General features: G+C 49.9%; 2 protein-coding genes across 2 annotated transcripts in view; one reads left to right on the forward strand and one right to left on the reverse strand.

Moving 5' to 3' along the window:
• LOC119406858 (enhancer of mRNA-decapping protein 4) overlaps positions 1-13,955 on the reverse strand; it is a 202,582-nt gene that overhangs the window by 142,819 nt on the left and 45,808 nt on the right. Inside the window, exon 8 of the mRNA XM_037673612.2 lies at positions 1,740-1,852. Coding sequence (XP_037529540.1) covers positions 1,740-1,852 — 113 coding nt within the window. The remainder of the gene's footprint in view (positions 1-1,739; positions 1,853-13,955) is intronic.
• The window catches only part of LOC119406972 (small nuclear ribonucleoprotein-associated protein B), a 373,302-nt gene that overhangs the window by 54,406 nt on the left and 304,941 nt on the right, over positions 1-13,955 (forward strand). The window lies entirely within an intron of this gene.

Raw genomic sequence — 13,955 nt, forward strand, 5'->3', positions numbered from 1 at the left:
TCTGCTCGCGTGCTTTTACCCGCTGTATAACATACAATTCGCGTGGGGATCTTATCAATTTGGACTTCATACCGGAAGGACATGACGGCGACGGCAAGAACCCCTCGAAACTGTCCATATAATTGCTATCGCAATAAAAACTGATTGCACAAGAATTGTATAGTCACATAGCAGTACGTCTTTGAACGGTCAATGAATGATTCCGACTAGCACGCGATTGCGGCGACGCCTTAGCGCGTAACATCAGGAAAGAACAAAAGCAGTATGGTCACCGACGAACGCGCCAGTATGACCACCGCCATAGGCGTGCGCACGAAGGGGGGGGGGGGGGGGCAAAGTCGATACCGCCCATACTTTGACTTAATCGGAAGGAGGGGCGCTGCGATTAATATTTGCCCTCCCTGAAGGGCGAACCCTCAGGAAGCTTTCGAATAGCGTACGCAAAGCTTTGTGTTGGCTTTTCGCACAACTGCGCATGCGTCGTACGCTAACCGCTTGCGGGCTTCCGTTAAGTGACGGAAATAGCGGGCCGCAAACGCTAACACTAACTCAGCGTACGCTATTCGAAAACTGCCTAAAATAAAGCGCCTTCAGCTATCTGCTCGGCTGCGCGGGTGGCGTAGTGTCAAGTGTACCGCACGCTTTTAATAGGTGATAACAAAAGCGCGCTGCGCCACCGTTCGCTGCCACCTCGTGAGGGACCGCCTTCAAAAATGCGTCGCGAGCGCCGAGAAACCTTACCCCTCGGACACTACGTCGTTACCGCTCGGACACTACACATATTTACAACCGCTCAGAGGCGATTATCACAGCACTATGGAAGTCTCTATTACAAAGGCGCGTAGAAGGACACGCTTGGGCGCGTTAACGTGTTCTGCGAACGTATCCCTGGCGCTGCTTCTAAAGTTACGTTTTCCCACGCTGAAAGTGACGCGGGCTTGAAAATTCTTGATTGTGGGGCCGTTTCGGCGCAGTTCGGCGCAATTTTTGCAATTCTTATGCTTTTGGAGCAGCTTGGCGCAGGAAAACGGAATCGTATCAAAAATGCGCAATATGCGCAGCTGTCTCACCCCTGCATGAAGCAAGGCATTATTGGAGATTTTTTTAGCCTGCTCTAATCCAAATAAACATTATCATGTGTTCACAACCTTATTGGACTATTTTGCAGTCCTCGCCAGTTCCGCAAAATCAGTCGACTGTACTGCGGAGCGAATGGGAGCTGTCAAATTTCATGGTGCGAACTGTTAAATCTCAACCGTAATAGCATCGCTGGTGCCCCCAGTGATAGAATCTACACGAAAAAAAGATTTCCTGGGGCTTCATGACGCCAGAAAACCGCAACATCTTCGATGCCGAAAAATGGCCAAGTGACTGCGGGCTGACTTGCGCTGTAGCATTCCATGGGGTGCGCTATTTGATTGGCCATGTGACTGTGTTATTCATGAATAAGTGCTTTTTTTGCACCTGAAAAAAAGTTTTGCTTCACTGAATACATTCTGTTTTGACTTCCTCGCAGTTGTAGCGCAATTAAAGCTCAAATGCATTAGCTTTTCTCGAGTGGTCGCTTAGATCGAAATACCGCTTATAATGAATTTTTTCGTCGTCCCACTGACTTTGTTATAATGGCGGATTACTGCATATCATGTATCTTAGTTTGTGTTACAAACCTGCAATAGAGTAGCTGTAGGCCACTCGCACAGTTCACAGACAAACCACCTTCTCAAGCGAGATTACCATACCTGGGTGTTGCATCAGGGTCCTGCATGTAAACTTGAAAGAAGCGCACCTGTCCATCAGCACCAGCAGTGGCAAGTGCTGTGCCGTCGGGTGCAAATGCAGCATCAATGATTGGCTAGTGTGGAAAAAAGTGAAGAGAAAAAAAAAATAATAAGTCAGGCGATCATCCTAGAAATCTAAATATGCAGGTGAAATCTAATATAGTGGACTTCCATTATTTGGGCACACATATTTCTATAGTGCCAAATTTTTTATGTTTTGATTCTTCAGTGGATAACACAAACATGGCTGGACAATTCGGACACACCTTACCCAACAGTGACACAGTTTCGCAATGCTTAGAATATAGTAAACGTGTTTAAGAAACATCACCTCCTGTGTTTATTTTCAACCAGCCCCTGGAAGATTTTCTTGTTGCACAGCAAAACTATCATTACACTACCAAACTTTCCAGTCTACATCACTTTTCATTAAACGAACACTTACGTAGCACTCAAATTTATTGATGTGGTATTATTCTGCCTAAAATAGAAGCTGTAGCTGATGACTGTGCGTGATCAATCATGTGCATTGTCTAGTGACGTGTGTGGCTATCGGAAAAAACAAGTAAGACATACCACAAGAAAGATAGGATTTCATCACTGCTGAAATGTTACCGTATATACCACAAGAAAGATAGGATTTCATCACTGCTGAAATGTTACCGTATATTGCCGATTATAAGTCGCCATTTTTTTCATAAAGTGACCTTCCAAAGTTTGGGGGTCGACCTATAATCGGAGTCGACCTATACGCGGAATCGTAAAGTCGACTTATCTGTGGCGTCCGACGAAAGGTCGTCGTCCTCGGATTTCCTGCTCTTCGACGCATCGATAACGTCAGCCGCAGAGGCAAAGGAGTCGCGGCAACAGCTACCGTATAGTGCGGAATATAGGTCAAGATTTCTTCCAAAAAATGTCACTAAAAAGTCGCCCCTCGACCTATATACCGGCCCTTGGCACAAACCGAGGATCGTCTGGCAACAGGGAGCGTCGCATGCTTCTTGGGCATCAGCATCGACATCGCCTCCATGGGCAGACGCCCGACGCCATTTTTCTTAACTTGTTCATGTGTTCCTAGCGAGTGGCGACCTTGCTCTGCGGCCAGCTATGAATACCGGGACGTGGTGCCAGTTCACCACCGCATTTAAAAGAAAAGTTATTAAATTGACGGAAGCAAATAGCAACATGTTGGCGCAGCGGCAGTTTGGAGTGTCTAAGAAAAGGATCAGGTACTGGCGAAACCAGAAATCCAAACTGTCGGTGTGTAACGCGCGGAAGACGTCGTTTCGCTGTCGCCGAGCTGTGCACCCAGAACTCGAGGACAAAGTGGCGGATTTCGTCCGCGAGTACCATGCCAGGTCCCTGCCAGTGAGTGCAGAGCTCATTCGCACAAAAGCCGTCGAGCTCGCCCGTGAAGCCGGTCTGTCGAGGGAAGAATTCAAGGGGTCCATTTATTGGGTCCGCCGCTTCATGAGACGCAAAGGCGATTGCCCTTTGACGGCACACGTCAATCTGCAAGAAGTTGCCGGAGGAGTACGAGGACAAGTTGATAGAGTTTCAACTCTACGTGAATAGCTGCATGTTAGGCCAGATCGGCAACACCGACGAAACGCTGGTGTGGTTCGACATGCCGTCGTCCACAACAGTCTGTGGACGCGGGGCAAAGGAGGTGAAGCTGCTGTCGACTGGAAGCGAGCATTCGCGCTTCACCGTGATGCTTTCCTGCACGGCCGACGGCAGAAAGTTGCCCCCGTTCATCATCTTAAAGCGGAAGACGCTGCCAAAGGAGGCCTTCCCGCAGGATGTCGTCCGCGTGAACGAGAAGGGGTACATGGACGAGGCCCTAATGCACGAGTGGATCCGCACAGTGTGGAACCGGCGGCCCGGAACCCTCCTGCAGCACCGGAACATGCTCGTGTTGGATGCATTTCGCGGGCATTTGACGGCATCAGTGAACGAGACACTTCGCGACTGGAAGACCGATCTTGTCGTCATTCTGGGAGGGATGATGTCAACGCTGCAACCGCTGGACGTTGTTTTTAACAAGCCTTTTAAAGACCGTGTGCGTGTGTTTTACAATGAATGAATGGCTGGTGACAACCTGCGGACCCCGACAGGCCGGCTGCGCAGGCCACCTCTCGCGACAGTTTGTGCTTAGGTCTCCGAGGCATGGAGGTCTCTGCCTGAAGAAATGGTGGTGCGCGCATTTAAGAAGTGCTGCATCAGCAACGCTCTCGACGGCACCAAGGACGACAGGTTGTGGGAGGCGGCTAGCAAAAAGCAGTCGTCCTCAGAGGAGAGCTCCGACAGTTTGGAGGACTGAATAAAGTGCATCAGTGAACAGTCCCGTATCCTTTTTTTTTTGCTGTTCAAGGTAAGGGGGTCGACCTATATTCCGCATTATACGGTATCTCCCAACGCGCGCGCGCTGCTTCCGGAGCCGGACATTTCTGCGATCTGCCATGACGATTGCGAAACTATAGCGAAACCATGCGAGGCGAAACTACGGAGCACATTTAAAAATCACCGCCGCACAGCAATAATGCGAACTGCTTGGGAAACACGGTCTCGAAAGCAGCATTTCAAACCTTTGATAGAGGGTGAACGATGCTCTATGAATAAAGAGGAATTTATCTTGCGATGCGCCCTGCAGTTTTGTTTTCATATAATAGAAACGATTCGTTGACAAACCACCGGCGTTCCACAGAAAAGCTGGCAGCGCCGTGTGGGCTGGCAACACTTCGCAGGGAACTAAACCACATGACCAGTCACATGCGCCCACAAGCGTCTTCGCCAAAGTCTAGTAACGTTGCATGTTCGCGTCTTTTTGCACTCGCGCCTGTTCGCCATTTCTGCGTTTCGCTTCGCTTGCGAGCAGTGGTGTGCGCGATTTGCGACGCTGCCAAACGGACGCCAAGATGCCACCACTACCCCAGCAACAGTACACCGCTGCTTTCAAGAGGCAAGCGATCCTCTACGCAGAGTCGGAAAGCAACGTCGAAGCAGGGTGCAAGTTTGATGTGTCGGAAAAGTGCGTGAGGGAATGGACAAAACAAAGGACCAAGAACTTCGCATGCGCTGCTACACGACGTTCCTTTCGCGGACCGAAGTCTGGACGATACCCTGCCGTTGAGGAGGCGGTTCAATACTGGGTTCATGACCAGAGAAGCAAGAGCTTGAGCATTTGCTACGATGATGTCCACGCGGCGTTTTCCACGTGCGGCATCTCAGTACCACGTTCTGATGGCGAGCAGCAGCAGTGGCTCACACAATGGCAGTGACCGTGACTGCGTCCTTCTCCCAAGCAACGACGAGTCGTAAGCAATGTTTCACGGGCAAGTAAATGTTTCTTTGCATCACTCCCTCTTCTGAAAATCTTATTGGTGAGCTATGGCCGCAGCATGAGGCTGTGTTCGGAGTACACTTTTTTTAAATGCGGAGCATTTCTTAGTCGCACCTGCGGCGTCGGCCGCCGCAGGTGCGACTGGTATCGCGTGGAAAGTCAAGCCCGCAACTCTTTTTTTAATATTTCGTAAGAACTTGTTGTTGGTAGAGTTGGTGAGTACTTAACTTTGCACTACGAAAGGCGATCCCATATGAGAGAACAGCGCGTGTCCCGTCTCTTCTCTCATGTGTTCGTCTTTAGTAGCGCAAAAATCAAGATGTGAAGGCTTTTTTCTTAGGCTCGACGATCATTTCGGCACGCAGCAAAACCGCATTACTAGGCAATAACGCACACGGCTCAATAACACATCACCTTTTTCATAAACGCATGCAAGCAAGGCAAAAGAACAGCTCCCCAAGAACGGGCATTGTAGCAATTGCCACCTGCGTTTACTTTTGTCGATGTCTGTTTATTTGCGCAGCATCGTTTTCAGCTCGTTTACGGCGTCGCGTCGCTAGTGCGTTCGAGAGGCGTTTCTTCGCGCTCTAGTTCGATCAACTCCTCCGTTGTTTTCACTAACGCTGGAATTCTTTCTGCCGACGCTCGACCGTGCATACTGCTTTCGCGACCACTCAAAAAATTTCGACGAAGGTACGTTTATGGCCACATGTTCGCCCACATAACGGCTAGCGTTTTCTCAAGTCACCTCGTCTAAGAGCGTCTCAATGCTCCAATATGTAGCATGAACGTCATCTGCTCGTGCAAGGGCAAGAACAGGCAAGGGTGAGTGGATGCCGTGTTGCATCGTCTCCTCGGCGGCGCAGCGACGCGCCTCGGCAGGTTGCAAGAATTCGGCACGAGAGGCTCTAGCCACTGCACCGAGTGGAAAGGAGGACAACAGAAAGGGTAGGGCAGCGCTTCTGCGGCTCACGTCCCAGGCATAGTTTTTTTATAGGAGGCGTTGGTAGAAACGGAAGTACATCACTGTTGTTGAGCGGCGCTGGCACCGAGAAACGTCGATGCATTGACAGCGAGCGTATACCGAGTGTTTGACTAGGTGACAACTCAAGTGCGCCGCGCATCGTCATGCAGGGCCACGAGAGCATCGCGAAGACATCGAGTGCGCATTGTTTGCAAAAATGCTTGTTTTCGCCGCGTTGAGGCTACTCGCCGCACCCATGCACGGTCCAGAGTGAAGCAGGCACGAAGAACGTACAAACCCGCACGTACGACATACAGCAAGCGGCCCGGCAGTGACTCCGCGAGCCGAGTAGCCGACGCATTGCACGCAGCTAGTCAGGGATGATCGGCTCCACGTAGCGGTACCGCGCTTCGGTGAAACGGTGTCAGTTCATTGCAAAGGCGGTTAATTCACTCGTGAGCACGCAGCGGGCGTCGCTTCACGACGTGAAAAGGCTTAGCTTGTCATTGGAGGGGTTGTTAGCACTTTAATAAAAGTGCACAGAAAAAAAAAAACGGCTTCGCCGCTAAGCGCACGTTTTTAAGGGCGAGTCCATATACAACGAACTACTGATATAACTACCACTTTTCGTGACACTTTTGAGTTCGTTATAAGCAGGTTCGACTGTACTCGAGTTCCCCCTGTGGGAAGATGCAGGCGACATTTTTTTTCCCCTAGAAGGGGTTGCAAGTTGGGGGGGTCAACTTATAATCGGCAATATACGGTAGTACATTATGGTACATTAGGCATTTCACTGCAACACCGTTGCAAAACAATAAGGAGTTGTTTGCCACGGTCCCCTGAAGTTCGTTATATGGAGATATCACAATACCTAATTTTTGCAATCGCAGAAGATTAATTGTAATGCAACATGTCAAGATTGTGGGGATTGAGGCTTGCCCGTTGCCATTGCGCAGGTCTTTCGCCTATTTCTGCCATCCGCATGTCTGATCATGATCTCCCTGTGCTAATATGTGGTGTGCGGATAGAAAACGAAACCGAAAATTGAATATGTAGTGTGCTGTGTGGTGTCGATGAGGAAGACAACGGAAGCTTGCGAGGCACGGCCTCGAGGGTGCGAGACCCATGACCTCGGCAGTGCGCGAGGTTCGTCGTTCGAGGCAGGACTACCTCGCTGGGCGTCTGGCCCGTAGGTACGACCCCGGCCACGTCGCAACACTCCCACTACCTGAATGGAATGTTCAGCCTCCGCTAGACGACTGGTCTAGGAGAGCTGACGCCGGGTTCCTAAACCTGCCCCTGCCCCGCAGGTCCAGGAGGGCTGACGTGGGGCTTCCGAGACGTACTACGGGTGCTCAAGGGCACAACTCCCTGCCGCCGGAACCCGCGTGTCATCGGCTCCAGTTCGTCTACGGTGGCGCAGAGCCACCGGAGTTCGACGCGGCGACCCTGCGGTTTCTGACTGTCACGGCAGGTGACGGCGCTGCAATAACGTCGTCTTTGCCACTGAAAGGTGCCGACGGGGCATCGACGACGGCCCAGAAGACTATCCCGATGACCTGAACTGTAGACCGGACGTCCTATTTATTCATTTAGGGATTTTCGTAATGTTTGTTGTCCATGTGTGAAGGGTGTAATAGAAGTGGGACGTGTGTTTGTGCACTGGCGTGCTGTCTGATTCTTTCTGGAGCGGTCCTGCCAAAATAACACCACACTCCCTCCTCCACGGTCATACAGCACTGGGCGCTGGGGGTGACGTTAACGTCCCTCACCCGCTGCCGGATCTAGACTGTGGCGTTGCGCTCGAGTTTCGCGAGACGTTTCGCGTGGCGGGGGAGTCAAAATCTCTGTGGACAGCGAGGGGTAAGCACGTCATTTGTTTCCCATCCGTCGGCTCCTTTGTTCTTGGGGCTCGCTTGGACAGAGTTCGCCAATGGTGCCTTGCGCCCGTGGCGAACGCTCGCCTTCAATTGCCCTTTCCTAACGCTAAGCCGAAGAGTGGTGCGGTGTGTTCGCACGTGGTCATACCACGTTGAGCAGTACCTATCGAAGACAACGCGAGTGGAGTTTGTCCTCGCTCGAGCGATCGGGCCCTGTGGTCATTGATCATGAGAGTACGCAGCGTAATCACGAGGGACCGTTTCCCTCAGCAGCGTGTCGCTGTGAGCCCTTTTGCCAGCGGAGACACGCTAGCGGCACCCTTTGTGCTGTATTTTCACCCGTGGCGTGGTTAAGCCTGTTTTGCTTCTCCCGCCGTCTTTGGGAGCGGGCGTTGTCCTGTGTTTGTGGTGTTGCCGCAGGCAATAAAGTGTTGCAGATCTCTGAGAGAGGTACTGTGTACTTGCTGCGCTGTGCTTGGCGCCTTGTTGCCCGAGCACACGTGTGCAGCGGCGCGCTAGTTCACGTGAGGCGACGGCAACGCGGCCGTACTCCTGTGAAATACGTGCACACTACGAGATAAAGGCACACTACAGGGTGAAAAGCCAAATTATGCTGAAACATACAGATGTACAGTCGCCAACTGATTTTTCGGACTTCAAAAATTTACATATTCAATTATTCGAACTGCTTTGGGGCATCGCCACTCTCCCTCTAGGCCGTAATGTATAATTACCAAAATTACGTCCATTTTCCAGCCTCTTATTTGAACTTACGGACCTTCGTTAAACACTCTATTGACAACGCTTGCCTCGACGCTAGAGATGCTGATTGACCAATCCGCTTAATTGCATTTTTATTTGGGTCTAAGCCTCCTTGGTACCCCGAGAGGTCATCCTACTGTAAATGCACGGTGATCATCGTTTTTGTGTGTTTCAGCTAGTCTAGTTCCGGTCTCCAAGCCAGTCCAGTAGCCGCAGGCCAGGCTACGGCTACTGAATTCAAATCGTCGACAGCAGGCTATCGATGGTTTGAATTGCCGCTTCCGACATATTCCCCGCTATTCACGGGCACAGTGCGGCATGCATTGTAAAGCAGAAAAACAATAGTTTTCTTTCTTTATGTACTTTGTTTTTTTCCCGTGCGGTCATGAATTTTGAATGTGCTCTGAAGTTGCGCGATCATCTAAGTGGAAAGCGTAAGTGGCCGCCGCCAAATACGGTGCGCGCACGCGCTTTGAAAGATAGCAGATATCGGGATTCCGGTGTGTTTGCTCCTGAATTTATCAATTTAACAAGCTGCAGCGAGTCTGAGGATACTACTTTTAGGTTGGACCTTGATTCTGAGTGCAACGAAGCCAAACCAGCCCAGAATATCGGTCAGCTTCGCTTTTTGCTTCAGGCGGTCTCAGTTCGCGTTTCAGCACCAGCCTGCCAGGATGGAAACTTACGTAAACTGTAAGACCCGCAAGTGCGACTAGAAAACCCAAGCAGAAAACAAGAGTTTACTGCAGGACATGCAACTTTACGCTATGCTTTACATCGAAGAACTGCTTTGCCGCATGACACGCCTATTGTAGTGCTTACGGTAAATTTTTCGTGCAGGAAGGCCTGTTCAATGGAAAAATTTGAATTTTTCAGAGATGGTGCCTATTAGACAGCAGCACGTGTTGTATATCTCATATTTCTGTTGTATTTATTTTCCTATTAGATAGAAGCATGTCTTTACAAACTCTGTTCAATCTTGTCCTGCAATCTTGAATTTGCAATTTAAATCACTTGCATAACATACATCTCGTTATGAAACTCGAATGTGTGAAAAGTTCATTCACCTGCTTTTCGTTTATGTATTACATAAAATATTAGGTGCAGTAGTTCCTTCAGCAAAAAAGACCTAGTGCAACCTATAAAAAAATTACACCATCTCCGCCTAAAGCGAACCATGCGTGAATGCGAAGCAGCGGGGAGATGGTTCACTTGAGCGGGAGATGGTGTAATTTTTTTAGGAGCTGGCTCGTCAGGTTGTTAAGCTGGGATGAAGTCCCGTGCTGTAAGCTGCATCCATCCATTCAAAGCGTCATGGAATGTGAAGAGGAATGCTACGCGCGTCGTGTCTTCCCTCTAGCTTGGCCGTTAATTCTCACAGGACGAGCGGGGAACGCGGTCGACAGGCACGCAAGAGGGGGGGAGAGCGTAGGAGAGGAGAGAGAGGGGACACCCATGCGCAGGGGGGTGTCCTCCCGTGGAATGCTTGTGCTGGCGCTAACGCTGACACTGGCGGCGACGTTGACGCTGGCGCTCATCGCGGCGTTGCACAGGAGAATGAGGAGCGCGAGAAGGGGGGAAGCGTAGGAGAGGAGCGAGAGGGGGAGGGGACGCGCATGCGCAGTGGGGTTGTGGACGCCAAGAAAGGGATGGACAAAGCCCCCGCCTTAAGCTGCTTCGCATCTAAAAAAACATCCATATGCCTCGCAGTAAGGAAAGAGTTGAGGTGGAGACGTCAATTTGATTGCAACGAAGTGCACGTTACGGTGGCATCATGTGCATATCATGAGTGACTGTCGTCGGTGTATCCGAGCAACGCTTCAATATAGCTTGCAGAGTCATAGGTACACATATGTAATGTTTATTACATTGTTATACACGAAGTTTGCATACGGTCTTTTCCGAATCCCATTCAAGCAATGGCATGGCTCTGTGGTAGAATACTTCACTGCCACACAGAATGCCTGGATTCCCGCTTGAGCCATGATTTTTATTCTTTGCTTCCATCAGAATTCTCCACTCATCGACAAGGCCACCGATGCCAGCACCGCATTTTCTGCAACACGGGCTCCTTTAAACTATTGTGTTAAAATTTCTAGCCTATGTGCACTGTCCTTTTTATAGACTGCGAATCACCTGTGGCGCATACCCACATAACAGGGGCCACGGTATTTGGATATGTGTCACACGTGACTGGTGGAAAGGGTTTCATGACTTATGTGACAGGCAACACACATTATTCATGTCAGAACCTGTAAATCGCATTCTTCATACACTCATGTCCTCCTCTGCCAATTTTAGTATATACAGTAGAACCCCGCTGATACGTTTTTGAAGGGACCGTAGGAAATAAACGTAAGAGACGGGAAACGTAAGAGCCGAAAAACAGGAAAAACGGCAAAATATTTAGTGGTACAGAATTTTATTTCAATTCTTACGAGCAGCACGAAAATTGGCGTGCTCAGCCGCGATCTAGTCGATGGATAGAAACGCGGAGCTTAGGACGGCCTTATCCACAGAAATGTAATCAACGTATGTGATTTTTTTAACAAACAGCTGTAGGCATGAAAAAACTAAGCACACGCAATCACGACCGGCGCGGCGAGTCCGACCGCGAACCGCACGCACGACCATGCGAGCTCCAACCAGCTCGAACTCCTCCCGTTCTCCGACAAATAACGATGATGATGAGTCTACGCCAACGCGATGGCAGAAGTGAATGCCAATCTCGAAGGCCTTGCTTTCGCAAGCAATTACGTCATACACGCCATGTTTGTGCAATGCAAATCTCAGAGGCTATGCTTTTGTCAATAGTAAATGCCAATCTCAAAGGCCTTGCTTTTGCGAGCAGTTACGTCATAGACGCCATTTTTGCAATTTGAATCTCGAAGGCCATGCTTTTGTTTGCATCACTTGAAAGATTCTGTTGCTTGCGCCTCTCATGCGGCTAATATTACGGTCAAACGAGGCCAAGCTGCGTGAAAATGCGCCATGGCCGCTCTCTTTGGTAGTCACTCGGTCGGCTCCGGGCGCACTTCGCGACGTATCGTACGGAAACGGTCCGACAGTTACGACGTAACAGCGGGGTTCCCAATACATTGTATCCTATGGGAGCTATGCCGGGACCGGCGGAAAACGACGTAACAGCCGGGAAAACGCAGCAGTGAGGAACGTAACAGCGGGGTTCTACTGTACCAACTTCACGAGACGACCATAAGAGCATGCAGACGTAAGCGGACAGATAGACAGACAGACAGATAGACAGACAGACAGACAGACAGACAGATAAATAGACAGACAGATAGATAGATAGAAACGGTCGAAGTGCCTCTTGTTCACTGAGAAATGCTTCGCATGTAAAAGAGGTCCAAGCTCACTAAAAAGACGTGCAGCAAAAGCGGTGCCGTGGACCAAACTCTTGTTATGAATTACCATTTGGAAAGATTGGAGTCTGTTGAGATAGTAGTAGTACAACTTTATTCATAAGGGTTGGGATAAGGGGTCATGAGCTCGATGGGTGGAGCCCCAAGTCCAGGGCTCCACTGGCTACTGCTGCCTGCCTGACGTGACCCAGAAGCGCAAGCTGTACCTCTGGGTCAGAGCTGGCGAGCTGGGCCTCCCATTGCTCGAAGGTATTAGATAGGTTGTACTGGCCTAAAAAGGCATCTAAAGTTGGTGGTCGGTTTAGGCATCCCCACGAGATGTGATATAGAGATGGCGAGCCGCCACACCTCGGACAGGCGTGCCCATACAGCGTTGGGAAAATTTTGTTCAATCTTTGTAGATTGGGAAAGACCCCCGTTTGAATCCTACGGAGGTCAATCGCGTCCTCCCCTTCTAATGATTTGTGGGGGGCGCTGTATTTTTGTCGAGTGCCTTGCTGGTGAGCCAGAATTTCGCGAGGGGCCATTCTGGATGGGTCGTTGTCCTCCTCGTTAGTATTCTCCTGAAGTGTTTGAGGGGATTGAAAGTGCGGTCGAGGCTCTGCTCGGTTCGTGAGCCCTCGAGCAAGAGCGTCTGCACTCTCGTTTCCCTCCAGGCCTGTGTGTCCTGGACACCAGATCAGCCTGTAGTTGTTTTTCAATCTCCCGCCTAGGAATTTACTTAGCTTTATCGGGAGGCGGCCTTTTAAAAATAAACGGCACGCTTCCTGTGAGTCGGAGATGATAATGGTCTGTGGTTCCTCCCTTCGTTCTTGCTCTTTGATCGCAAGGGTAATTGCAAAGCATTCCGCCTTGGCGATCGAGGACGTGTACAGGGATGCACATGTCATCATTCTGTTGTCGCTGCTGAGGACTGTTGCAACGGACCGTTTGAAGTTATATGCGGAAGCGTCCACATACAAAACATTTGTTTTGTTTTTTAATGTTTTACGGAGCCATCGCACTCTCTCCTCTCTGCGCTTTTTGTTTGTATTTACGTCCATGTTCTTGGGCAGGGGAGCGATCGAGATCTTGCCGCGGACGGGTTCCGGGATGTCTACAAGAACCTCGTCCAGGTTCTGGGGGTACGGTGGGAAGCCCACCCTAGCGAGTATCTTTCGCCCCGCTTTCGTCTGACTTAGACGATTTCTCTGCGCGGTCAGTACCGCTGTCTTTAGCTCAGGATATGTGTTATATATTCCGAGTTCTAATAACTTTTGAGTTGGTGTGCTTACCGGTAGTCCTAGGGCTACTTTGTAGGCACTCCTGATTATAGACTCGACGTTTTCTTCTTCAGATTTGTTTAGCGTGTGGAAAGGTAGACTGTACGTTATCTTACTCAGTACGAGTGCCTGTACTAATCTAATTGTGTCTCCTTCCTTCATTCCCTTTTTGTGGTATGTTATTCTCTGTATCATACGCGCGACTTGTTTCGTAGCTGATTTTAATAAGTTTATTATGTGGTTTGCTCTTCCATTACTCTGAACCCAGTAACCCAGAATTCGTGCGACAGTTACCTCGTGAATTTTTACGCCTTCAATGTGTATATCTATGTTTCCATTGCTTCTGTACCTTTTTCCATGTACCCTGATGATTTCAGACTTCTCTGGGGCGCAACTGAGCCCGCTGGCCCTGGCGAAATTTTCAACTGCTGTTGCAGCCTCTTGAAGTGTCTGCTCTTTGCTAGCCAGGGATCCACACGTTGCCCATAGGGTGATATCATCCGCGTATAGGGTGTATTTCAACTGCGGTACGTCATCCAGGATTTGCGCGAGTCCTATCATGGCGATATTGAAGAGCAGGGGA

Source organism: Rhipicephalus sanguineus, chromosome 1 (genome assembly GCF_013339695.2).
Source record: "Rhipicephalus sanguineus isolate Rsan-2018 chromosome 1, BIME_Rsan_1.4, whole genome shotgun sequence".
Taxonomy (NCBI): domain Eukaryota; kingdom Metazoa; phylum Arthropoda; class Arachnida; order Ixodida; family Ixodidae; genus Rhipicephalus; species Rhipicephalus sanguineus.